This window comes from Orcinus orca, chromosome 8 (genome assembly GCF_937001465.1).
Source record: "Orcinus orca chromosome 8, mOrcOrc1.1, whole genome shotgun sequence".
In the NCBI taxonomy this organism is placed as follows: Eukaryota; Metazoa; Chordata; class Mammalia; order Artiodactyla; family Delphinidae; genus Orcinus; species Orcinus orca.
The window spans coordinates 13,168,803-13,192,860 of NC_064566.1; the positions used below are offsets into that span (position 1 = coordinate 13,168,803).

Sequence of the window (24,058 nt, forward strand, 5' to 3'; positions counted from 1 at the left end):
AAGAGGGATTTATTAAGGGGCGGGGGAGTGGCATCGTGGCGATCTGCAAAGATCTACTAACTAAGGGGGTGGAGGGGCGAAGGGATTTAAGAATGAATCGTGGTACAAAATCTGGGAATAAGAACACGGAGGGGGAGGAGCTCGTGCCGTTCTGTCCCACCTCCACTACTTGTCTGCCCAGTCCTCAGAATGGGCCCTCGGATTGGCAAGGAGGGCTGTGCAAAGAAAGGGCACGGCTTTGGAGTCCCGACCCTGCCCGACTACAGATCTTTGCAAGCTACTAAAGGTCACTGAGCCTCAGTTTTTGCATCTATACAATGGGAGTCCTAATGCTTACAGGGAGATGATTGTGAGCCTCGTGGGAGTTAAGAAAGGTGTGCTCAGCAAAAAGAGTAAGGCAGGGTAGCCCCCAGACCTCCCTCCAAAGGGAGCCAGTGCAGGCCCGATCCCTTCGCATTTCCACCGGTCTCCCAGGCTCTGCGGAGGCCGGGGAGGGGCAAAGCCGAAATCTGACTCCCTATAGCCGCGCGGCGCCACCCTGGGGAGTCGGCCCTGGCGCTTCTCAGGCGGGAGCCGAGACCCCACGGCCCGCGCCCCGGGAAGCGCCGGTCGCTGCTATGCCGGCAGCCCCTGCTCCGGCCGCTGGCCGGTGGGGTTGCGGCCGCAGCAGCGAGGAGAGGGCGGGGCCAGGGGCTGGGCTTCCCGGGGGAGGGCCCGGCGCGCACCGGGAGGCGGCGGCCCCGGCCCGGGAGCGGCAGGACTTGGGCCGGAGCGTGGCCGGACCCCCACCCGCCGAGGCGCCCAGGGAGGACGCGGTGAGTGCTGCCCGGGCGGGGCGGGGAGGCGGCGGCGGGAGCCGCGGCTCGAGCACGCCCTCTCCTCCTCCGGCTCCTGAAGTTTGCAATGGCAGTGACTCCCTCCCCGAGCCCCCGGCCACCGCGCTCTGCGGGAGGACAGCAAGAGCTGCCGCCGAGCCGAAGGGGTCTATTATCTGCGGCGCCGCGCACCCGGCGGGGACCTGCCGGGGACAGGGAGGCGTCGGGGCTGGCGGGCCACACCATCTCCTGGGGCCCCTAAAAGGCCCCAATCCGCCCTGGGACCCCAGTAGGGGTCTTACTCCCCAGGACCCCTCGCCCTTAGCAAAGAGCCCCAGTTCCTGGGGCCGCAGCCCCGGGCAACCATCTGGAGTTCGAGGCGGTGCCGGCCAAGGCAGGGTGCGCCCCCTCCCCTCAGCGATGACCGGCTGGCCCCACCCCCGCCGAGACCAAGTTCAACAAGTTTGCCCAAGAAGTCCTAGCTAGAGTCTCCATGGCTAGGCCTGGCCCGGCTGCTCCGCGTGGGCTCCATGGGCTCCGGGTCGTGCAGCGCCGGGCCCGCAAGAGGGCCAGGTCGAAGGGAGCCGTCCTTAAGGGTTGAGGTTAGAGACGGCAGCCCCTGGCCTCCGAGGTCTGGTGTGAGCGCTCCGGCTTTGGAGCGCGTCATCAGGGAGCAGGCACCTCAGGCGGCAGGTCGGGTTTCCAAAAGCGCCCCTTTGTTATGCCCCTCCCTGGCCCTGCCTCCTCTTCTTTCCCCGCGCCACCCCCTCCCCCAGCCTCCCGGGCCTCTCTGGCTGCTGGTTCCAGTCGCTCTTGCCTGAGTACCCCTCTCTGGACCAGTCGACCGGCCCCTTCTGTGCCTTCAAATCCTCGGGCTGCGGGCGGATCGGGAGGGGCGGCTGGGAGAAGAGGTCCTGAGACCAAGCCCGTGCCTCAGGACAGAGGATGGGCAGGGCAGGGCGGCAGTGCTCCCTCCCAGGGGCATGCCCCCGGCTTCTGGAAAGGGTGGGGGCTGGTCTGGTTGGGGGTACATACCAGCCTCAGGTAAGGGAGTGGGTTCTTCCCTGAACTCCAAGACTCCCTACCTTGGCTTAGCAAGCTGTGAGAAGACCCTGCCAAGCCCCAGAGGACTTGTCCCAGCCCAGTAGGTGCTGGCTCCATGGGCTGGGAAGGTTCATTATCTGCTTTCTGAGCACTTGCTGGTGGTGGAGCGTGTTCTGGGGACCAATCTGGGTCTCTGCTGGGGTCAGGAGGCACAGGGTGCTGGCCCTACTCCGCAGGGGCCAAGGCACAAGGCCCACCCCTGCTGCTAGGTCCCGTGGGGCAGTGGGGCCTGGCTGTGCCTGGGGCTTGGGCTTGTGTTTGCTCTGGGAGGCTGAAGGGAGCAGTGCCAGCCCTGCACACACAGCTTGCTCTGTTCTGGGGCCAGAGAGAGGGAACGGGTGGGGGGCAGCTCTCCCGGGAGCCAGGAGCACAGAGGCTGGAGCAGGCAGGGGGCCCAGGCCCCTGGATGCCTGACTGGGACAGCTCTGAGGCCCTGGGATTTACAGCTGCAGCTGGGTTTCTCTCCATCTGGTTGGCAAGTCCTTTCTGGGTAAGTGGGACAGACTCAAGAGGAAGCAAGGGGAAGTGCTGAGGACCCTGGTGGGGCCAGCTGCTCTGCTCCTCTCCTGCTCTGGGCCCAGGCACCTCCACTGTAGGCCTGAGCTCTCCCTCCTGTTAGCTGAGTGGTGGAAGCCCACTCAGGCCATGCTTTCTCAAAGCTGCTATAGCCAGTGGGTTTCCTGATCTTCAGGTGGATGTCATTTGTTTTCTCATTCAGCTACTAACTCACTCCAGTGCCTGCAGAAACACAAACTGGACCCTCAGGAAGTCTCTGCCAGTGACTGGGGACAGATCCTGTCCTGTAGTCACAACCCAATGGGATATAGATGGGTGGGAGATGGGGATGGAGGAATGGGCGGGGGGCTGGAGAAGGTGCCTCACTCTGAGTTTTGAAGGATGGGGAGAGATTTACCAGTTTGGGGAGTACTGTGATAGAGCCCTGCTTTGGGAGCAACAAGCACACTGTCCTCCTGGGTCTGGCGGTGTCCCTTGGGCTTGCTCAGAGGAGGAAGTGATTTCCTTCTAGGGGCTTGATGCTGGGGACAGCTGAGACCCTGCCCAGAGACAGGAGGGGAGTGGCCGCATGCCACTGTGTCCTCTAGCCCCTGGGGGTGGTGGCTCTGGGGTTGGAATCTGCCTTGTCCTCCTCCGCAGTTCTGGAGCACACTGTCATAACTGGCTGATCACCTGTCTGACACCCCGTGCCGCCCCATACTCTGGGCTTTCTGAGGGTGGGGCTGAGTTACTCATTATCCACGGAGCCCTTTGGGACCTCATAGTGGATGCTGTGGAGCGGGATGTGTGTCCCTCGTGACTGTTGGGCCCCTCACATTTCTTGTTCATTGCCTGGTTTGAGTCTTGTACCAGCCCTGGCACGGAAGCAGACCAGGAGGTGGAATTTCCATCTTAGGAGGGAGCTGAAGCCCCTTAGGAGAGGACAGTCTAATGCACTTGTTCGAGCTTCATGGCCAAGATAAGACTCAGGCCTCTTGGTTCCCAGTCTGCTCTTCCCAGCATGGGGAGCTACTGCAGTGTGGCTGGGCACCCTCTGACCTGGCCTGGTCTGGTAAAGGGTCGCCTTGTTCAAGGAGAGGCCACAGAGCCCTGGCTTGGGCAGGCGTCCTCTTGTCTCATCTGCGGTTGGGGCAGTGAGAGGCTCTCTGCCCACTACCCACCCCCGCCGGCCATGTAATCCCCAGCTGGACCATGTGACCCGACTGGCATTCTCCTGGTTGGAATCTGGCGCTTCTGACAGCAGTTGCTATATTGGGGGAGCTGGGCACCGCCCTGGACACTGTCAGCTCCACCCTCACCCCCTGCTTTGCTCTTGTTAGCTCCAAGGCAGAATCACAGTGGCAGCTTTGAGAGTTGGACACCCAGGTCCCTGAAGTGAGCTCTAGGCCCCAGGTACATGGAGTGAGGTGGTGGCGAGGGCAAACCAGGGCGAGAGGAGGACCTTTGAAACTACCATCTTTGCCCCCACCCTGGGCCCTCCTGGGGACTTCCAGACCCCAGCCTGCTAAGTCATGGCTCTTAACAGTTCCTTGGGTAGTGGGGATGGCAGTGGGGGGCAAAAGCCAGGGATAGGAGAGGGTCTTTTCCTATCCCCAAAAGTGTGCGTCTGGCTTCCCTGCTTACCCCTCTGCCCTCTACAGCTCTAATCCGCCACCATTCCGTGCTGCGGGGACACCATGGCTCCAGAGGAAGATGCTGGAGGGGAGGCCCTAGAGGGCAGTTTCTGGGAGGTGAGCAGCTAGCTGGGTCCCAGGTTTGGGGGTGGCACGGAAATTCTCACCCCTCTCTGGGCCCAGTCATCTGTCCAAGAGAGGAGCCTAGCTGTCAGCCCCGGCCCCTGCCGGGGGCTTCTCCCTGGTGACACTATCCTTCTCGTATCCTCCCCAGGCTGGCAACTACAGGCGGACGGTGCAGCGGGTGGAGGATGGGCATCGGCTGTGTGGAGACCTGGTCAGCTGCTTCCAGGAGCGCGCCCGCATTGAGAAGGCCTATGCCCAGCAGCTGGCCGAATGGGCCCGCAAGTGGAGGGGCTCCGTGGAGAAGGGTGAGCCTGTGCTCGGGCCCACTGGGAGAAGAGGGCTGCCGCGGGAGAGGTGACCAGGAAAGGCAGCTTCTTTTTGCACCTCTCGTGGAAAAGTTCGAGGCTTCCACGTCTGCCTTCCTTTTAAAGCGAGACGATCCTCCCGGTTATTCTTATAGCCGTGCTGTTAGAGTTCCCAAAGTACTGTCATGAGTCATTTTGATATTTCTAACAACCCTATAATGGAGATGGTCTTCTTCTCCCCATTTTCCAGAGGAGAATGTGGCAGTTCAGAGAGGCTAAATGACTTGCCTGAAGTCACACAGCTAAGAAGAACTAAAGCTTGAGCTCAGGCCTTCTGACTCAGGAGCTTGAGATCTTTCCATCCAAACAAGCTGCCTTCCTTGGGGACGGACACTAGTTCTTCCTTCTGAGGCAATAGAATATAGTGGATTATACCACAGTCCTGGGTTTGAATTTCAGCTCCAATTGTAGCTATAATGCTTTGGGCAATTACTTTCACTTCTCTGGGCTGCCTTTTTGCTGGTTCCATGTTGTTTGTGACACTGTCTTCACAATGGTGGATGAGACAAGGATCCAGTGAGATCTCGTATGTCCAGGTACAGATTAGGTATTCAGTAAGCAGCAGCTGACATTATTTGTTGTTATCTTTGCATTTCTGCTCCACGTCTGGCACCCAGAGCAGCACCTGACGAGAGGGGGTGGGCTCACTGCAAGTGGCATCCCCGGCCCAGCCCAAGCCCCTTCCCTCCCTGCAGGCCCTCAGTATGGCACACTGGAGAAGGCCTGGCATGCCTTCTTCACTGCGGCCGAGCGGCTGAGCGCCCTGCACCTGGAGGTGCGGGAGAAGCTGCAGGGCCAGGACAGCGAGCGGGTGCGCGCCTGGCAGCGGGGGGCCTTCCACCGGCCTGTGCTGGGTGGCTTCCGCGAGAGCCGGGCTGCCGAGGACGGCTTCCGCAAGGCCCAGAAGCCCTGGCTAAAGAGGCTGAAGGAGGTGAGCCTGGGCGGGATGGGCAGCAGAGGCACACGCCTTCCTGGGTCGGCCTGGGGCTAGAGGGGGCCAAAGCATGGCATGCAGGGTCCAAAGTGGTCCCTGTGTGTATGCCAGGTCGAGGCTTCCAAGAAGAGCTACCACGCGGCCCGGAAGGAGGAGAAGACAGCCCAGACTCGGGAGAGCCACGCGAAGGCGGACAGCGCTGTCTCCCAGGAGCAGCTGCGGAAGCTGCAGGAGCGGGTGGAACGCTGCTCCAAGGAGTCCGAGAAGGTACCGGCTGAGGGACTGGGCTGGCCCAGGTCAGGGCTTCCTGAGTGCCTTTTCCAGTCCCCAGCAGTTGTATTGCTCTCATCCTCACCTGCCACCTTCTCTCCAGATTATCAGTTAAGGGAGGAACCTGAGAAAGATGATGCTTTACTCAGGAGAGAAATGGTGTGGTTTCGGGCACTGGGATAATCTTCGCAGTTGCGGAGAACTTCCCAGCTCCTTTCCTTTCACAGTGTCCCCACCTGGGACAAGTTCTCACGTTGTCTACCCTGCCAGAGTGCCCTTCCTCCAGCTCTGCACATCGAGCTCCTCCCTGTCCTCTGAGGTGCTGCTCAGTTTCCACCTCCTCCGGGAAGCCTTTTCTGATTTCTCCCACTGCTCCCCATAGGTTGACCTCATCTCACTCTCCACCAGACTCTTAAAGCTGCTGTGCCTGAATGCCACCTCCCTTGTTAGGCTCCTGGGGTTCCTCAAGGGCAGGAGCCAGGTTTTGGGACCCTGGTGCCTAGCCCACAGTCTAGCCCACAGGAGGTGCTCAGTAAATACTAGCAATACAAGGTCTTGTCCTCACCAGACCCCCTCCTCTCCCACCCAGATGAAAACCCAGTACGAGCAGACACTGGCGGAGCTGCATCGTTACACCCCACGCTACATGGAGGACATGGAGCAGGCCTTCGAGACCTGCCAGGCTGCCGAGCGCCAGCGGCTTCTCTTCTTCAAGGATATGCTGCTCACCTTACACCAGCACCTCGACCTCTCCAGCAGCGAGAGGTATGGCCTGCCGGGTGGGCATGGAGATCTGAGTGATGCTGGGTCTCCTCCATCTCCCCTGGGCTCTGGCTGGGCTGAATGAGATTGGGGTGCGCAGAGGCCCAGGGCTTCCCAGCCTGAGGGTTGTGCCTGGGGCACAGGTTCCACGAACTCCACCGAGACCTGCATCAGGGCATCGAGGCAGCCAGCGACAGGGAGGATCTGCGGTGGTGGCGCAGCACCCACGGGCCGGGCATGGCCATGAACTGGCCCCAGTTTGAGGTACGTGTTCCAGGCAGGCTGGGGCTGGGAGGTGGGGTGGGCTCCCACTGGGCTCAGCCTGGACCTCAGGAGGGAGGCTGGGGCTTGGGACGAAGGAGGTCAAGGTGGTCTGGATGGTCCTGGCGGCCACCAGAGCCTGCAGCCCCGCCTGACCCTGAACACTGCCCCCACAGGAGTGGTCCTGGGACACACAGAGGACAATCAGCCGGAAGGAGAAGGGTGGCCGGAGCCCTGACGAGGTTACTCTGACCAGCATCGTACCCACAAGAGATGGTGCTGCATCCCCACCCCAGTGCCTGGGGTCCCCAGGGTGAGAGCCAGGATTCGGGCTGTGGGAAGGAAGCAGCTCTGCCCCCTGCTCTGCCCTCCTTCCTATGTCTCTTCTCTTCACTCTCGTCACACCTGAAGTGGGTTGAAAATCGGTGCCAGGTACCTTAGGGGTTGTAATGCTTATGAGTTGTAATGATGCCAGTTTTTATGGTGGTTTAGATTTGCCAGGCGTTTCCCACATTCCCTCTCATCTACTGCTCATGTCAGCTCTGTGTGGCAGAAGTGTGCCTGAGCTTGCAGGCATTCATGGCAGAGGTCAGGCTAGAATCTTGCAGCTTTTCCCCACCTGCCTCTCCCTGGGTTCCTCCAGGAGGTGAGCCCTTGGCCCTGAGTCCTAAGCTCTCTCGCTCATGTTCCTTGTGCCCTGAGACTGCCCCTTTGTCCTTCCCTCTCTAGCGGCGGGCAGGATGAGGAGTGGTCAGATGAGGAGAACCCCCGGAAGGTTGCTACTGGGGTCCGGGTGCGGGCACTCTATGACTACGCGGGCCAGGAAGCTGATGAGCTGAGCTTCCGAGCAGGTACCCTGGAACTCCTTTCTTGATCCCTTCCAGACTTCAGCCCCTCCACCCCTTTTCCCTGCCCCTTTACTAGCCTGAGCAGGATTGTGGAAAAGGGAAGCCAGACATCCACTTATCAAGGGCCAGTTCTCTGACTCTTAAGGCTGCTCTGGGTCCAGCCCCCAGGAGTCAGAGTGTCCGCTTGGAGACCTCATTTGCCTCTCAAAGTCATCAGCTGCGGCCTGACTGCTGCATTCAGGGTTGGGGGTGGAGTGGCTGACTTTGACCTCCCTCTGCCTGAGCCAGGTCTCTTCTAGCTGGGCTCTCCGACTACCCCCTCCCCCTCAGTCCTTGACCCAATTGCAGGACTGGGGCTGGGCCAGGACAATTGCCAGTGACCAATCCCCCTTCTCGCAGGGGAGGAGCTGCTGAAGATGAGCGAGGAGGATGAGCAGGGCTGGTGTCAGGGCCAGCTGCAGAGTGGCAGGATTGGCCTGTACCCGGCCAACTATGTGGAGTGTGTGGGGGCCTGACCTGCCCTGGCAGCCCTTCTGCAACGTTTCTCCACCCTGGGTCAGAGCCCAGCTTGTCTGGACAGCGGGACCTGAGGGCCTTGAACCATCCTGCCCCTGCTGCCCCTCTGTCCCTTGAGGAGGGAGGAAGTCCTGGGACCCAGGGAACGGGAGGGGCCTGTGTCTAAGAAGGGACTGGTAGGGAATGGCCAACTGAGTCTAGGCTGAGGGGAAGATGGGGAGGTCAGGAGGTGACAGAAGGGCCCAGGGGTGCCTGGGTCTCCCCAAGAGTCCTCCAGTCTCCCCAGGAGCTGTGGATGCAGTTCCTGATCTCTGTGTTTTGGGGTTCCTGGGGTTGGCCTGGGGTGAGTGTAGTTCTGGGCTAGCAGCACTCTTTTGTGGCTTGTTCTAGTGTGTATTAAACTTGGAAGAAAAAACAAAACAGGCTTGTATGCATCTTTTTCGCTATTCCACCCTTGCCAGGCTGCCGAGGGCATCTGGAGAGAGGCACTGAGGAGGTCGTGGGCCTGGAGTATACTGGGGGGGCGGGGGTTGGGCGAAGGTCTGCCAGCCTGGTACCTGTTCTGGGCCTTCGGGACCCTAACCTGGGGTGGAAGGGACTCGAGATCAGAGTTGGTGTGAGCCATCCAGGCTTGGTGGAGGCTGGGTGCTGAGTTCTGAGCCAGGCGGGAGCCCAGCCAGTTTATCTTCCCGTCCAGGCCGGCGGGACTACGACTGCTTGGTAGGACTGTTAATTATTACTCACCGTTCGGCAACTGGCCTGAGCTAAGGCCGGGTGCCGGGCCTCGCAGTCCACGCTTCTGTGAGGTGGCTCCACCTTCTGGGGGTGGCGGGGCTTGCGGGCAGCTCTGCGGCGAGGTTTGGGCCTGTGGGCCGGCCGTCGCCCCGCCCCGGCTGCGGATTGGCCCCGGCGCGGCGCGGCGCGGCGCGGCGCGGCGTGGATTCGGGCGACCTCGTGGGGCCCGGGACGCTGACGTCTCGGCGCCAGCTCCGCCGGCCGCCCATTGGTCCAGATCGGGACAAATCACTCCACCCCTCGGCGGGCCGGCCCCCGTTGAGGCCCACCCAACTGTGCCGCCTTCGCGGCCGCGGATTGGCCCGTGACGGGACCCGTCGATCGCGCTGGTGTCTGGGAGGGAGAGGAAATGGCGGCCGAGCCGAGCAAGACAGAGATCCAGACCCTTTTTAAGAGGCTTCGCGCAATTCCGACCAACAAGGTGCGTGAGAGGGAGGCGCGCGGCGCCCGGCGCCGGCCGAGAGGGACTCTCCCGGCTCCCCTGGGTTCTGAGGGAGGGAGAGGGGCCGGCGCGGGCTGTTTTCCTGGGGTGTCAGCGCCCGGACTCGACTCGGGGCCCCTGACCATTCGCTCATCTCCTTCTCCACCCAGGCCTGCTTCGACTGTGGCGCCAAGAATCCGAGTTGGGCCAGCATCACGTACGGTGTGTTCTTGTGCATTGACTGTTCCGGGGTGCATCGCTCTCTGGGCGTCCATCTCAGCTTCATCAGGTGGGGTCTCCTCGCCGTCGGTTGGGACTGGGTGCTCAGCAGGGGAGAGTGGCTGCCTGGACTTGGAGCGCCCTGAGTTTGGTGTTCGCCAGCTTCTCACGGGAGGCAGCCGCCAGTGTGGGCCCCTTGTTACACAGGCGGTTCGTTTCCGCGTCTGGGTCAAAACTCCGTTATTTCCTGGTCGTCAAACTCGACGCTCCAAGCGTTAGTTTCAGGGAAAAGTTATCTGCGTTGTTCTTGTTGCTGATGCACTGGAGCGAGACTGTGGCTGGCCTTAAGGGAAAGGCCGAGTCCAAGCTTCGACCTCCTTTCGCATCTGGGAAATAATTAGTACCTTTTGGACTAGGTGAATAAAGAGCAAAGCTTTCCTGGACAGGGTAGAGTGGAGGAAACAGGGAGGTGGCTGATGAATGTTTCCTGGGTGCCTACTGCAGCCCGAGGCCAAATGACAGGTGTGGGTCTGCCAGGGAAGCGTCTCCTGGAACCTGCTGGTAGGTGACACACGGCCCTTGCACACAGGTCCACAGAGTTGGATTCCAACTGGAACTGGTTCCAGCTGAGGTGTATGCAGGTCGGCGGGAATGCCAATGCGGTAAAGCTCCTCCTTACCATCCTCCTGCCCCCGTTCTTCTGCCTGGGTACTGACTTCACAGTGACTTCTTGGAGGCCCTCTCAGTTTCTCTGTTCAGAGGATTCTCTGGTCTATGGCAACACTGTACACTATTCTCTACACTTGGAGATTGGTGGTTGTTCTTTTCCAAGGGGCTTTGGATTCGAACTAAACTGGACAGACGTTCTTGGGGGAGAGGCCAAGGGCTTGGGGCCTCCACAGTTGTCTGGGTCTCGTGGGCCTGGATGAAGGAAGGGCAGAGTGGGTACAGCATGCTGTCCTCAGGCAGAGCTGAGTGAGGTCTGGGCTTCAGTCATTCATCGTAGAGGATGGGAGGCTGTGTTTTTTGTAGGAGTTTCTGAGGAACTTTATGAAAAACTGCTGGTGTCAATAGAGCATACTGTCCTGTATAAGTAATAACCAGACTGTTAGAAGGAGGTGTCTGTTTTGCTCTGGGGAGAACCACCTGTAGCACGTTCTCCTCTCTTCTTTGCTCACCAGACAGCCTTCTTCCGCCAACATGGATGCACAGCCAGTGATGCCAACACCAAATATAATAGCCGAGCTGCCCAGATGTACCGGGAAAAGATCCGGCAGCTGGGGAGTGCGGCCCTGGCTAGGCATGGCACTGATGTAAGTGCCTGTTCTCCCGGGCTGGGGTCATGGGGTAACTGGGAATATTCAGAGTCCTGTGTTTCAGTTGTGTCTTCTTTCTAGCTTTGGATAGACAATATGAGTAGTGCTGCCAGTCACTCGCCAGAGAAGAAGGACTCTGATTTCTTCTCGGAACACACTCAAGTGAGTGCGCACAAGGAATGTTTCCCACAGTTGTTCCTGACAGGTGGTTTACTTACTGAGGCCAAGGCCCACAGTCATGGGCATGGATTCCATTCGCCTTGGTGTGATACCTCATACGGGGAATGTTTGGGGCCCACTGCTGGATAGACCCAGGTGTTTCCTCTTCCCATGAGTAGGGGTGCAATGAGGCCCTCCTTAGGAACACACCCCTATAAGCTGGAGTGGTAGGGAGGATGAGAAGCTTCTTAAAGGCTCGAGGTATCAGGAACCCCAAATAACTTTTCCTGGATTCTTCCCCTATGATAAAGGCACTGTGGCTGGGGACAATGAAGGGATTCCCTCCCAAGCAACCTACCCCTGGGAGGAGGTTTCCCCTCTACCCATCGACTGGGTGCTGAAGTCAGACTCTGTTTGAGTCCCTGCTCCTCTACTTAGTCTTTCTAGTGTGGTGGCTAAGACACCTAACCTCAGTCTCTAAGATGGAGAACGTATTTACCTCATAGGCTTGTTGTGATAATAAAACATATTTACATGTAAAAAGCCCTTAGACTTGTACCTGGCACATGGTGAGTGCCTGATGCAATTATTAAATTAAGGGAATGGGTTCTGGCTCTAAGTAAACAGTGAAGGGATGGAGGTGGCTGCTAGTTTTGTGCTGCTTTCTTCCGTAGTGAATAGCAACTATAATTTTGATTGCTAACCTCCAGTATTCTTTCCTCATGGGCTTGGAGTAGGGCCTTGTACCCACAAGGTATGTGGCACTCTTTGCCAGCAGGAATGGCTCATCAAGGCTTCTGTCATCTGGCTTTTCAGCCCCCTGCCTGGAATGCACCAGCCACGGACCCATCAGAGACCCAGCAGCCACCCCCATCTGCAGAGAGCAGTGGCCTGGCACGTGAGTTTAGCCCAGATTCCAACTATGTGCCTTGGTCCTGGCAAAGGACTTGGGGCTAGGAATGGGACACCTGGCCAAGGTAATGGGAGTGAGGGGTCTCCTACTATCTCTGGATGGGCTGGGATTCACTTAAGTCCCTCGGAGGAGGTGGTGGGCATTCTTTCTCTATTTTGGTGGCCTCAGAAAGCTGAGGAAAGTTGGTGTCCCTACTTTTACCCCATCACTTCCCTTAAGGGGAGGTCATAGGAAGTTTCGAGTCTTCCACCTGATTCCCATCATTGCATCCACAGAGCCGGAGCACGGCCCCAACATGGAGCTGCTTGGCACCTCACCCAAAGCTTCTCTGGGTCAGTATGCCAGGTGGCAGGTGTGGGGTGCCTGGGAGAGGGTTGGCCTCGGGGGTTCTTTTCAGATCTCCTGCTGCCTGGTCATGTGGACTGAGGTCCCAGGAGACTGAGCATCTGATCTCTCTGGAGTGGGGCTTGGGATTGAAGTTGTGGCAGCAACATCGACCACAAGGACTTGAGAGCAGGCCCTTGGCGGCTGGTGTCCCAGACCTGGGGTTTGCCTCTGGGGGTGGGACTGGGGCTGGCCAGCGTGAGGCTGGACACCTAACCCTGGGGGCCGAGGCAGGATTGGCCTATCTGGTCTATTTCACGAGAAAGGGGCCAACTCTGAGCTGCTAATGGCTGGAGGCAACATTGTCCTTTCTCGGCCAGTCCCTGCCCTTTCGGCTCTTTTCTACTCTTTTCTTGATGTCCTTCAGACTTAGTTCAGGGTGAACAGTCCATTTGCTGCCCTGGTTTGTTTTATCGACCTTTGGGCATTGGGGCAGGAAGCCAGCAGAATGACCGTCAGTCTGACCCCATGGGAAGGCTGGCATGGCCTGGTCCGGAGTGAGGCTCTGTAGAGGCCTCTGGGCTTGGGAGCTATATGGAGGCTCTGAGGTGGGGCCCCCTGTTAGCCACAAGTCTGTTTTTCTCCAGAGTCCATGTATCTGTCACCTAAAGGGGCTCTTCCTGCCAGAGGTAACCAGCAGCTTCTTGGGGAGCCCCTTGCGCGCCCGCTCCCTCTGCTCTAGGAGCTGAGGCTGGTGTTTGGTGCTGCCCCTGCCTGGTGGTCTTCGTGTTGGGTCAGGGACTTTGTCTCTGGTGCTTCAGGTCTAGGTTCTTAGGTCCATCGGCTGGGAATCAGTAACCTCCTCTAACCTCGTCTGTCTTGGCTTGGACGTCCTGACACCATTGGTTGGAGCTGGTGGTGGCAGCTTTGCCTTCCCCTGCCTGAAGCTGTTCTTTGTAGAAGCTCTTGCCAGAAAGCTGCATGATGTGGACTGAGCTGCTGCCTCTGACCTCCCTTTGTCTCTGCTCACGCCCCACCCTCTTCCTCACACAGAACTGAAAACCTCCCTCATTGGCAAGAAGAAGCCAGCAGCAGCTAAGAAAGGGGTAGGTGGGGAGAGGCAGTATGGCAGAGTGGTTAGGAGCTGGAGTCAGATGCCTGGGTTCCCCCTTTTCCCTGACCACTTACTGGCTGTATGACTGGAAAGGTGCTTAGCTTCTCTGCACCTGATCTGTGAGGGCCTGTCAAGATGCTTGTCTCTAAGGGGCTCCTGGGAGGAGTCAGTGAGATTGTGCACATAAGTGCTTGGCACATCCCGGGCCTGGTAGCGTTAGCCGTTGTTCTCTGGCCCCCAGGCCTCTGCTGGGGTTGTGTGGGCCACGTTATGCTCAGCTCCAGCAGAACCACTGTTCTCCCTCTCCACCATGCTGACGGGGCTCCTGTTTTTTTTACACTAAACTTTAAGAAGGAACCCTTTCCTTGTGGGTGTTTCCATGCATTGTGGTTGGCCAAGCTCTCATCACATAATTCTCCCAGCTGGGTGCCAAGAAAGGCCTAGGGGCCCAGAAGGTGAGCAGCCAGAGTTTCAGCGAGATTGAGCGGCAGGCCCAGGTGGCAGAGAAGCTCCGTGAGCAGCAGGTGGCTGATGCCAAGAAGCAGGCCGAGGAGTCCATGTGAGTGTTTGCCAGAGGGGCCCCAGCTTGTATGGGGTTGGGTGGGCAGGTAGGACAGGTCAGGATGGTGCCGGCCTCTGACACGTTTGTTCCCTCTAAGGGTTGCCTCCATGCGTCTGGCCTACCAGGAGCTTCAGATTGACCGTAAGAAGGAGGAGAAGAAGCTACAGAATCTGGAAGGGAAGAAGCGAGAGCAGGCAGAGAGGTTGGGCATGGGACTGGTGTCCCGAAGGTGAGGCTCAGCTTTGGGGTGTGGCACGGAAATGCCATTGTTCCCCTGGGAACCATTGAAGGTTCTTCCCAGCAATTTGGGGTTCTAGGCTTAGTCTTCCTCCAAAGCTGAATAGATGACTTTGCTTATTGTCTTCAAGCCCCTAGTATAGTGCTTGGCACATAGTAGGTACATGCTCGCTAAGTATTTGTTGAACGAATGAAACACAGGATCAGGTGCTCTTTCGATATGTCCAAGAGACTAGGGTGGTATTTCTTTTTCTTTTTTTTTTTGATATTTATTTATTTATTTGGCCGCACCGGGTCTTAGTTGCAGCATGCGGGATCTTTAGTTGCGGCATGCGGGCTCTAAGTTGCGGCATGCGGGATCTAGTTTCCTGACCAGGGATTAAACCTGGGCCCCCTGCGTTGGGAGCGCAGAGTCTTAACCACTGGACCACCAGGGAAGTCCCTAGGGTGATGTTTCTTAAAAAGGGTGCTAACGGCACTTTGAATGGCAGGACAGTTTTCTCAAGAGCTTCCCAAGAATCGCAGGGCTTTCAGCATCCCTAATACCTGTCCACTAAATGCCATTAGTGTTACCAGATGCCATAACACCCAGAAATAACCCCAGACATTTAAATGCCCTTTGGTTGGGTGGTACCCTTCCTGTTTCAGGACCACTGGGTTTATGTTGCTGTGGTTTTCTTAAAAAAAAAAAAAAAAGAACAAGAGCTGCTGACCAGTTCTCTTATGCATTTTGTTTGCTTCACAATAAGAGTAGCATCTAGAGATTTCAGTAATACTAGATTTTTTATCTCTCTTAAAAATTGGAATATCTGGCAGCGCCAGGGTGAGCAATCCTGGCTACAGTGAGCTTGTGCTAAGTGGTGTCTGCTCCTTTCCAGGGGGCATGAGCTTCGCCAATGGCGTTATTTACTTAAATACAGCAGTGTTATACAGGAGGTATTGTTTTCCCTTTTTACAAATGAGAAAATTGAGACTCAGAGCAATTAAGCAATTTGCCTAAAGCCCCAAATTCTAGTAATTCTTACAACTAGATTTTGAACATAGAACTGTTTGATTTTATATTTAGTATTTGTAGCCATTATGCTCTACTTCTCTGGAAGAAGATACAGCTGGGTATTTCTACTTAATCTTTCAGGACACGGCCAGTTGGATTTAAGTTATTCCCTTTTAGTCTGTGTGCTAATAGTGTAACCCACAGCTAATCAGGGAGACAAAATTTTATCCCAAAAGGACTTTCCTCTTCCCTGTTTTGTTCACAGGAATGACTGGATTAAAGGGTATATATAAAACTTTCTTTTTCTTTTTTGTACTGCAGTAGAATCATTTAAACCCAGCCCACCTTATATAAAACCCTATTGCAAAATATTCACTCCTTGGAGTTCTGCCAACCAAAAGTGGTAGATATTTTTTAATGAATTTATTTAAATGAAATTAATCCTTAAAAGCCTCTGTGGAGCTTAACACAGGAGGGAAGAGAGGCATCACGAGTTGGTACTGGCTGCCAAATTCAATGCCTCTTCTCATTGGGAAACCAAATAGCAGATCCAGGTTTTAGTGCGTAAGGCCAGACTCTACTTTGAAATGCTTTCTTCTTTAAAAAAAAAAAAATGGATGGGATAATTAAGAACTCATCCTTTGATGCCATTAGACTCACTTCCCTGGTTCTGGGGCATTTCATCTTTTTTGTTTTATGTGTCTATCTTGGTGAAGGATGTGGCTCATGGTGCAGCAAGTTGAGGACAGAAAGCACTATTATTTGGTGCACATTATCGTTAAAATTAAAACAGGCCAAACAGTCATTTGTCAGGGAAACCCTACTTTGAGGAAACAAAGCTGATGTATTGACAGGTGAGGAGTGCTCTCCAGTTTAGCACAGTTGCTAGCACTTCCTGCTGGGTCTTGCCCAGCCCTGGGCACAGTCAGGGGAAGAAGGTTCTGGGTGGTGCTCAGTGAAGGAGAACCCAGGTTTCTGCCAGCAGCTGGGCATCTTCTCTTCTGTCTCTTTTTTTTTAATAAAGTTATTTATTTTTGGCTGTGTTGTGTCTTCGTTGCTGCGCTCGGGCTTTCTGTAGTTGCACCGAGCAGGGGCTTCTCTTCATTGTGGTGGGGGCTTCTCATCGCAGTGGCTTCTCTTGTTGCGGAGCACAGGCTCATGTTGTGTGGGCTGTAGTCGCACGGGCTTCGGTAGTTGTGGCTCATGGGCTCCAGAGTGCAGGCTTAGTAGTTGTGGTGCACCGGCTTAGTCACTCCATGGCATGTGGGATCTTCCGGGACCAGGGCTTGAATCTGTGTCCCCTGCCTTGGCAGGCAGATTCTTAACCAGTGCGTCACCAGGGAAGCCCTGAGCATCTTCTCTTGTGCAGTGACACTGATGCTCACTCCTGCTTTTCTCCACAGTTCCGTCTCCCACTCGGTGCTGTCTGAGATGCAGGTGATCGAACAGGAAACCCCAGTGAGTGCAAAATCCTCCCGCTCACAGCTGGACTTGTTTGACGATGTTGGTACTTTCGCCTCTGGACCCCCAAAGTAAGGCTATTGTTGGGGTGCAGACTGGGCTACCATGTTCCTCATCAAGCTTCTCTGAGCCACTGAACTGTCTCCCCAGGTACAAGGACAACCCCTTTTCCTTGGGGGAGAGTTTTGGTTCCCGCTGGGATACAGATGCTGCCTGGGGTATGGACGGGATGGAGGAGAAGGAGCCAGAAGTGACTGTCTCAAGCGTCCGGCCCATTTCAGAAAGGTGGGGTGCTCTAGGGCAGCGCTGTCCAGTAGGATGCTCTGTGATGCTGGCAGTGCTACTGTGTGGTGTGGTAGCCACCAAGTATGTGGCTAGCGAGTCCTTAAAAAGTGTCTAGGGTTAATTGAGGAACTGAGTTTTTAATTTAATTTGAATAAATTTGAATAGCCACATGTGGCTAGTGGCTACCAGATTAGAGAGTGCAGGAATCAGGCTTTGGTTTGAGCTGTGCTCTGCCATTGCAGGAAGCCTTGTAGCCTCTTGTGCTTGAGGTCCATTTCTCTGGCAGGAGGAGCCTGATGTTGTGTCTCTGGCCTTCATCTAGTAATTTTTTAAAAGCATATTCCATGTTAATCGGGGCAGTCCTTAACTGATGAATAATCTGCAGATAATCCATCTGTAAAATGGGGACATAACTAATGACTTCAGAGCTGCCATAAGGATTAAATGTAATGAAACTTATGAAACACCTAGCTCAGTGTCTGTGTCAGTGCTAGGTGGGAGTGACCGTATACCTTTTCAGCCACACCGGCATGCTTTTGAGAGTAAAAGGGGGGTAATACTATTAATTACGCCAGGAGAGTAGGTATAAATCCAGGCAGACTGAGACATTTGATCATCCTAGTGGTTTGGGGCAGAAGCGTTGGCCCCTCCAACCCCTATTTCCATGCTACCTAGTGGAGGGAACATAAGCTCTCTGTGCCTTGGCTTCAGTGTGGAGAAGAGAGGGCCCCTGGGTCCCAGAGCCGTAGTCAGATGGGGCCATGGTGAGCATCCCCAGAAGGCCACTGGTGCTTTTTTTGGCCTCCGGTAGGAATGGGATAGTAATGCTATAGTGATACTATTGCCTGGTAGCAATGGGAAGAGTCAGAGCTGTTGTCCCACATCCACCCCTCAGAGTCACAAACCGGAGGGAAGTGGAAAGCCGGAGCTCAGGCCTTGAGTCGAGTGAAGCACGACAGAAATTTGCAGGAGCCAAAGCCATCTCATCTGACATGTTCTTTGGGCGGGAGGTGGATACTGAGGTAAGTAGAGTTGTCCGCTTACCTGAGCCTGGAGGCAGCAGGTAGAAGCAGAGTTTCTTCCCTACTGTTTTGGACTTTGGCACCAGGGTGGCTGGGCCTGGATGAGTTCTTGGGTCATCGGCCCAGAGGTCCTGAGGCCTTGCCTTTTCTTCACCGCAGCATGAAGCCAGGTCCCGGCTACAGCGGCTCTCAGGCAGCAGCGCCATCAGCTCTTCGGACCTCTTTGGGGACATGGATGGTGCTCATGGAGCAGGTAGGCCCCAAGCGAAGCCTGCGAGCAGAGCTGGGGCCCCCTGGACTGGGAAGGGCTTCCTGCTGGGCTCTGGGTCACCCTTTCCCTTGCTTTGACAGGTAGTGTGTCTCTGGGGAACGTGCTGCCCACAGCTGACATTGCCCAGTTTAAGCAGGGTGTCAAGTCTGTGGCCGGGAAGATGGCCGTGCTGGCCAATGGTGTGATGAATTCTTTGCAGGTGAGGCTGGGACTGCTTGACCTGGGGTGGGAGGAGACCAAAGGGTAATGCTTGGAGGTTGGCCTTCTCCACCAGATCCAGACGTAGCTGCACGGTAGCCCTCAGCCCGAGAGAGCATTTTCTTTTCCTGAAGGGCAGCTTCCTTCCTTTGAGCTTGGTACCAGGGCTGGGCCTCTCCCTAACACGATGCCATGTCTGCAGTGATTTTCCCTCACTCTTGTCATCTGTACTGTTTCTCCTCCCTCTCCAGCTTCTGTGAGATCAGGCAGGGCTTCCCCCTTGGGATCTGGCCACAACCCCTTTCCTGGGTCACAGTAAAATAGAAAACAATCTCTGCCAGGGTGAGATTGGTGCCTGATTCCCCTGCCTGCCAGTACCCCAGTCCCGAGGGGTGTGTTGGGGGAGGGTGTGCATGCTGGAAAGCTGATGCAGGTTAGAGACCCTGACTTTGTTTTTTCTTTCCCCATCCCCAGGATCGCTATGGTTCCTACTGATCCAGGCTCCATGGCTCAGACATACGGTGTTGACAGCAGCAAAAACCTCATGATTCCTAGGCCTGGGATGCTTGCCTTGTGGAAGCTGGGGAGGCATTGTTATTTTATACCTGTGGTGTGTGAGTGGGTGGCCTTTGAGGATCTCGGGTGAGGGATGGGCAGTATCAGCCCCTGACCTCTGCCTGGAGATTGCGCCCTTTGTCCTCTTCTTCTCCCACTCCCACCCCTGTGTGCTACATTATTGTTAATCCAGTCCTGCCCCCAAAGCTGCTGCTCGCTTGTCCTGCCACACTGGGAGTGAGGGGGGAGAGTTCCCTCAGGATGGCTTATCCTGGGTCCAGGCCTTCCTGGAGTAGGGAAAGTAAAAAGTATAAGGCTTTTGTGCTGGCTCTAGGATCCTTCCAGATTGTCTGGGGGTTTGGCCCCTGTCCTCTGGAACCAGCAGGGAGGTTTGGAAAGAGTTCTGCTGTAGATCAGCCCCCAGGGGAGGGAGGCTCTGGACTAGGCTGCTGCTGTTGCTGCTCCAGTGGTCTCTTCTGGGCACCAGGAGAGGGCAGGGGAGGGGAAGGACCTTCGTGTGGGCCTTACTGAGGGCTAGAAACTTTACCTGGTACCTAAAGGTTTCATTTGGGGTCAGACTGGAGGCCCGAGTGATCTTCTCCTGTCTCACTGCCCCTTTTTCCAGTGATCACTTGGAGGATTACTTCTCCTCCTGGGTGTCTCGGAGTCCTCCCATACCATCCATTGTGGACCACAGGACCCTCTGTCCCCTCCCGAGACTCTCCCTTCTTCTCTTGCTTGGTGGCCATGGTGTGTCTCATCTGCCCTGTGCTCTGCTCTGGATGCTGTGAGTGTAAAGCTGGCCAAGAAAGCAGAGGACGTGAGGGACAGAAGCAGGCTCCTGGGGCTCAGCTTTCTTCCTCCTCATCATCTGGGTCTTGGGGCCTGGACAGCACCCCACCACTGAGAGCTTGAGGCGCCTCCAGAGCTGCAGGTCTCACCCCTCTGGGCCACACACTCATCCTTGGTGCCATCGTCCCCTGCCGTGCTGGCAGCCTGGCCCCGCCCCACCCCGTGGTTGAGGGTTGAGGTTCCAAGCAACACAGACCACTGTTCCCACCACCCCCTCACCCAAAGGGATGTGACTTTCTTTCTGGACTGTTTGTATTGAAACGAAGTGGTGTCAAATAAAGCCCCGACGGGGCCCTAGGCCTCTGTTGGTCTGAGTGAAGTAGTGTCCTCTCTGGATCCTGCCTCCCTGCCCAGTGGAAGCCCCTCGCCTCACTCTCTGGGCTCCCACCAGTATGGGTAGGGCGTCGGTGCTGAAGCTGAGGGCGCGCTCTCCGGGGCCTCCAGCTTGTCCCTTCTCTGAAAGCCAAAGGCCCCCGGCTCCTTGGCCCTGTGCTGCTGTGAGGTCCGGTGCAGCCTCGACCTCACCACCCCGTGGCACACGGAGGACAGAGCTGGTATTACTTGGCCCTTTAACTCACCCACTGAGCCATATGGCTGCAGGCAGGCGAGCGACTTCAGCACCGTACACCTCGTCCCAGCGGTAGGCTTGGTTGGGGGCGGGGGGGGTGTCTCAGTGGAGTTAAAAAAAAAAAGGGGTGTGTGTGTGTGTGGCAACCGTTTTCCCCTATAGGGGCTCTGGGAGATGGGTGGAGGGAGCCATGGGGGCTCTAAGCAGTGATTTCCAAACGGGGGCTCTTGGAGCTTTGGAATCTGGAGTGTTCATAATGGAGATCTCTGTGCTGGAGCTTGGTCATTTGCGTTGTAAGCAAGCTCCCCAGGTGACCGATGCATGTCAGGATTTTTGAACTGCTCTCAATCAGCTGGAGGCTGGAGATCACTGGTCCTGAGTCCTCACCACATGGCTTGGAACTTCCAGTCCTGGCCTGGGGCTGCAGAGCTTTGGGAGCCAGTCCCTGTAACTAACTATCCAGGGGTGCTGGTCTGGGCAGGGAGGAGCCCAGGAAAATGTGTGTGCCCAGTGGCTTCAGAGGAAGCAGCCTGCTCTGGGTCCCTAGGTGGGTGTTAACTGCCCAGTTCAAGGACCCCTGCCCAATGCAGGGAAGTTGAAGACCACCTGCCTTACCTTCCAGCCTTGGCTGGAAGCTGGTACTCCTCGGCCTGTCTTGTTCACAGCTGCATCCCCACGGCCTAACCCCGAGCAGGTACTTAGAAAATGCTTAATGAAACTCTGGTTGAGAGGCTCTGCAACGCTAACCCTTCGCGGCCAAAGTCTCTAAAGTTACGGGAACCTGGCCTTGAACCATCTGAGCTTGTTCCCTGAAGGTCCATTCCAGCTGTGAGGCACCTTTCCCATGAAAGGCTGAGGACGTGCAGGAGGTAAGCCCCTCTTTGCCATTATCTGAGGCAGTTCTCCAGGCTTGAGTGGTCCTCTGGCCCCCACTTCCCAGTCCTGCCAGAAAAAAGCTGGAACTTGGCACCAAAAACTCAAAACTTGCCCCTTGCCTTCACCCCCTCAGTCTAGTGGCTTTAGACTCACCACTTACCAGACACAAGGGACTTTATTCATTTCACATATTTAACTGTTAGACACAGAGGAGACGAAGCAGTGTTTGAAAGTGAAAGTCTTTTCACCCACCCTTCTCCATCTTATGGCTAGTGGCTATTCCTCCTGCAGAAGGCCACCATGGCTATATCCTCCTAATACTTGCATCACTGGGTGTCACCCTTTACCATGCAAGGTCCTGCATGGTTATGCCCGGTCTCCCTCTTCCTGGAGTTGCTGTGAGGAGATGGGGACCGTCAGCAAAAGGCTAAAGCCAAGTCACCTTTCTGGTGGCCTCAGCTCAATCTGTTGTCAGCTTGGGGGCCCGATGAAAGGCTGACAGAGCCAGGAGAGCAGGCTGTTGACTTGCTAGGGTCACTGCTTAGCTTGGCTGATCATTAGAACCCCTCTGGCAGGTCTCTGGGCTGGGGCCGTTATTTGGCCTTTTCACCAGCAGAGGGCAGCATGGCACGGGGGTGGGAGAGGAGGTGGCCGGGAGTCCCAAGGGTTGGAGGGGAGGGGGGGCGGGGAGCTGGGTACTGGGCGTTGTAGACAGGACCCTTCAGACTCCTCAAGTCTCGGACTCATCTGTTTCTTCGGTGGAGCCATCGCTCTCTGCATCCACTTTGCGGGCGTGATGCAGGGGTCTCCAGGGGGAGCCAACCCGGGGAGGGGTCCGGGCAGGCAGGCAGCTGGCCTCTGGACCGGCAGTGACCGAGTTGACCAGGCCTGGGATCTGCGCCAGCCTGAAGAAGGGAAGAAGCCCAGAGGGCAGCGAGGTGCCTCCCGTCCGGAGACCAGGACCTCCGCACTCACTCTTGCATGTGGATGAAACCATGGGCTGTATTCCCAAAGGACTCAAAGAGGATCCCTCAGGCCTCTGCTGGCCCCCACACCCCTCCCCAACCGATGGACAAGTGCTGTGTGACCCATGACGGGGCATTACCGTGTCTGACTGAGGTTTTGTCCCCACAAGGGGGCAGCATCTTCCCACCTGACACTTACAGCCGTTCTAGTTCCTCATCCAGAGCTGGGTCGTGCATCAGGTCCCCTTTGTCAGGCAAAGCTCCTAGGAAATAATTGGGGGCACAGAACTGAATCTGAGGACCCTTCACCCGGGCTGCAGTCACACAGCCCGTGCCCAGCAGATGCCTATGTGCCCCTCACCTCCATGTCTGCCTATTCTGCCAACCCTGGGAGAGCTGATCTAAAAGCTTTGGGGAACAGAAGTTTAAGAGGTCTGCTAGGGGGGCAGTAAGTTCTAGGTACTGCTGGAAAAATTTAGTGAAGCCCACTGCCTACCCTTCCCAGTCATAGCTACGAGACATCCCCAAACCTCAAGGTCATTGCACAAACAGGACGATCTCCTTCCAAGACTAGATGGTGGGTTGTGAGCAGGTACTGAGGGTTTGGTCCTTTCCTGAGGCCCCAGTTACTGAGCTGAAAAGGAGCCAGAGACACAGGATACAGCCCAGGCCCCAAAGACCATAAGTTATCTAGTTTTGTGCCTCTAAATCAGAGTGACCCCACTTTGGAGACAGAATGGTCAAAAACACTGTCTCAGCCTCTCCAGGGAGGGTCCCAGGGTGAGAAGAGAAGGCGGGGTCAGGATCAGATCAAACTCTCCTCTCCGTGGCCAGAAGCCGCGGGGAGGGGAGCTTGTCCCTTCTCTGCCACAAATCTCTTTGAGCTGGTTTCCTCAGTTATAAACCAAGGGAAGTAATTTTTGGATACTGGGGAAAGGTGAGAGGAGAGGGTCTAGGATGCTCTTTGGAGCAGTTAACAGTGGGAGGGAAGGTAAAGCTGAAGTTTGCAGATAGATTTTTTTTTTTTTTTTTTTTTTGCGTTATGTGGGCCTCTCACTGTCGTGGCCTCTCTCGTTGCGGAGCACAGGCTCCGGACATGCTGGCTCAGCGGCCATGGCTTATGGGCCTAGCCGCTCTGCGGCATGTGGGATCTTCCTGGACCAGGGCACGAACCCGTGTCCCCTGCATCGGCAGGTGGACTCTCAACCACTGCGCCACCAGGGAAGCCCCTGCAGATAGATTTTAACAGCAAATTGTTAGAGAAAAGAGCTTCACTGGTGGTCAGAAGCAAGACGTGGCTTCTAACAGTGCTAGTCTCTAGAAAGCCTCAAGCTTAAAATTATCCATCTGGCTCTAGTTCAATTCCTGACTTTTTCAGATGATGCCTCCTGGCCCCTTTTGTTCTAAGTGGTGTTTAAACTATGGTCCGGTGGAACCCTCTTGTTGTTTTGTGTCTGTGAGTGGGGGGGGTGCCTTGAGGAGGACTAAGGGAACAGGACAACCCCTCCACAACTGGCTGCACCTGGGGGACCTCAGGTCTCTATTTCATACACTGGAGATGCAGGTGAGGGTAGAGACCATACACTTCTTTCCATCTCCCACTTGCCCGACATCAGTGCTCTGTAAAGGAACTTAAATGAATGACTGTCCTTCTTAAAGGACCCAGAAAAAGTGAAGGCATGACGTTAGTCTACGCTGTGACCCAGATGCTACTTAGCTTTTCCTTTTTCTTCCTAGTGGCTGACTTGTGGACAGGAAGGGAGGGTCAGTTACCTAGGCGTGTAAAAGAAAACCTAAGCCAGTTCCCCACTTACTGCTGAC

At 56.1% G+C, this 24,058-nt stretch overlaps 3 protein-coding genes across 12 annotated transcripts in view; 2 read left to right on the forward strand and 1 right to left on the reverse strand.

The window, feature by feature from the left end:
• Positions 1-319: 319 nt before the first annotated feature.
• On the forward strand, positions 320-8,550 carry PACSIN3 (protein kinase C and casein kinase substrate in neurons 3). Of its 4 annotated transcripts, XM_033412083.2 has the most exons (11): positions 613-815; positions 3,755-3,827; positions 4,076-4,165; positions 4,323-4,479; positions 5,235-5,470; positions 5,585-5,740; positions 6,333-6,508; positions 6,649-6,769; positions 6,943-7,079; positions 7,496-7,617; positions 8,014-8,550. In XM_033412083.2, the coding sequence occupies exons 3-11, from the start codon at positions 4,112-4,114 to the stop codon at positions 8,127-8,129; spliced, it is 1,275 nt and encodes a 424-aa protein (XP_033267974.1). In that variant the 5' UTR covers positions 613-815; positions 3,755-3,827; positions 4,076-4,111; the 3' UTR covers positions 8,130-8,550. The 4 variants fall into 4 exon arrangements, with proteins under 4 accessions (XP_033267983.1, XP_033267974.1, XP_049570334.1 ...); XM_033412092.2 differs by lacking the exons at positions 613-815; positions 3,755-3,827 and adding an exon at positions 320-374; XM_049714377.1 differs by having other exon boundaries at positions 616-815; positions 3,755-4,165.
• Positions 8,551-9,080: 530 nt separating this feature from the next.
• On the forward strand, positions 9,081-20,147 carry ARFGAP2 (ADP ribosylation factor GTPase activating protein 2). Of its 6 annotated transcripts, XM_033412038.2 has the most exons (17): positions 9,087-9,346; positions 9,517-9,635; positions 10,155-10,227; positions 10,747-10,878; positions 10,963-11,043; positions 11,857-11,938; positions 12,229-12,285; positions 12,925-12,966; positions 13,331-13,383; positions 13,814-13,950; positions 14,051-14,182; positions 16,588-16,716; positions 16,796-16,930; positions 17,826-17,952; positions 18,112-18,205; positions 18,304-18,422; positions 18,896-20,147. In XM_033412038.2, the coding sequence occupies exons 1-17, from the start codon at positions 9,275-9,277 to the stop codon at positions 18,914-18,916; spliced, it is 1,605 nt and encodes a 534-aa protein (XP_033267929.1). In that variant the 5' UTR covers positions 9,087-9,274; the 3' UTR covers positions 18,917-20,147. The 6 variants fall into 6 exon arrangements, with proteins under 6 accessions (XP_033267955.1, XP_033267946.1, XP_033267929.1 ...); XM_033412055.2 differs by lacking the exon at positions 10,963-11,043 and having other exon boundaries at positions 9,086-9,346; XM_012537241.3 differs by lacking the exon at positions 12,925-12,966 and having other exon boundaries at positions 9,090-9,346.
• Positions 20,148-21,428: 1,281 nt separating this feature from the next.
• The window catches only part of CSTPP1 (centriolar satellite-associated tubulin polyglutamylase complex regulator 1), a 187,089-nt gene continuing 184,459 nt past the window's right edge, over positions 21,429-24,058 (reverse strand). For both annotated transcript variants that reach the window (XM_049714379.1, XM_004264073.4), the window contains 2 exons: positions 22,437-22,500; positions 21,429-22,177 (listed from right to left, as the gene is read on the reverse strand). In XM_049714379.1, the coding sequence (XP_049570336.1) occupies positions 22,003-22,177; positions 22,437-22,500 (239 nt within the window). In that variant the 3' untranslated portion in view covers positions 21,429-22,002. The remainder of the gene's footprint in view (positions 22,178-22,436; positions 22,501-24,058) is intronic.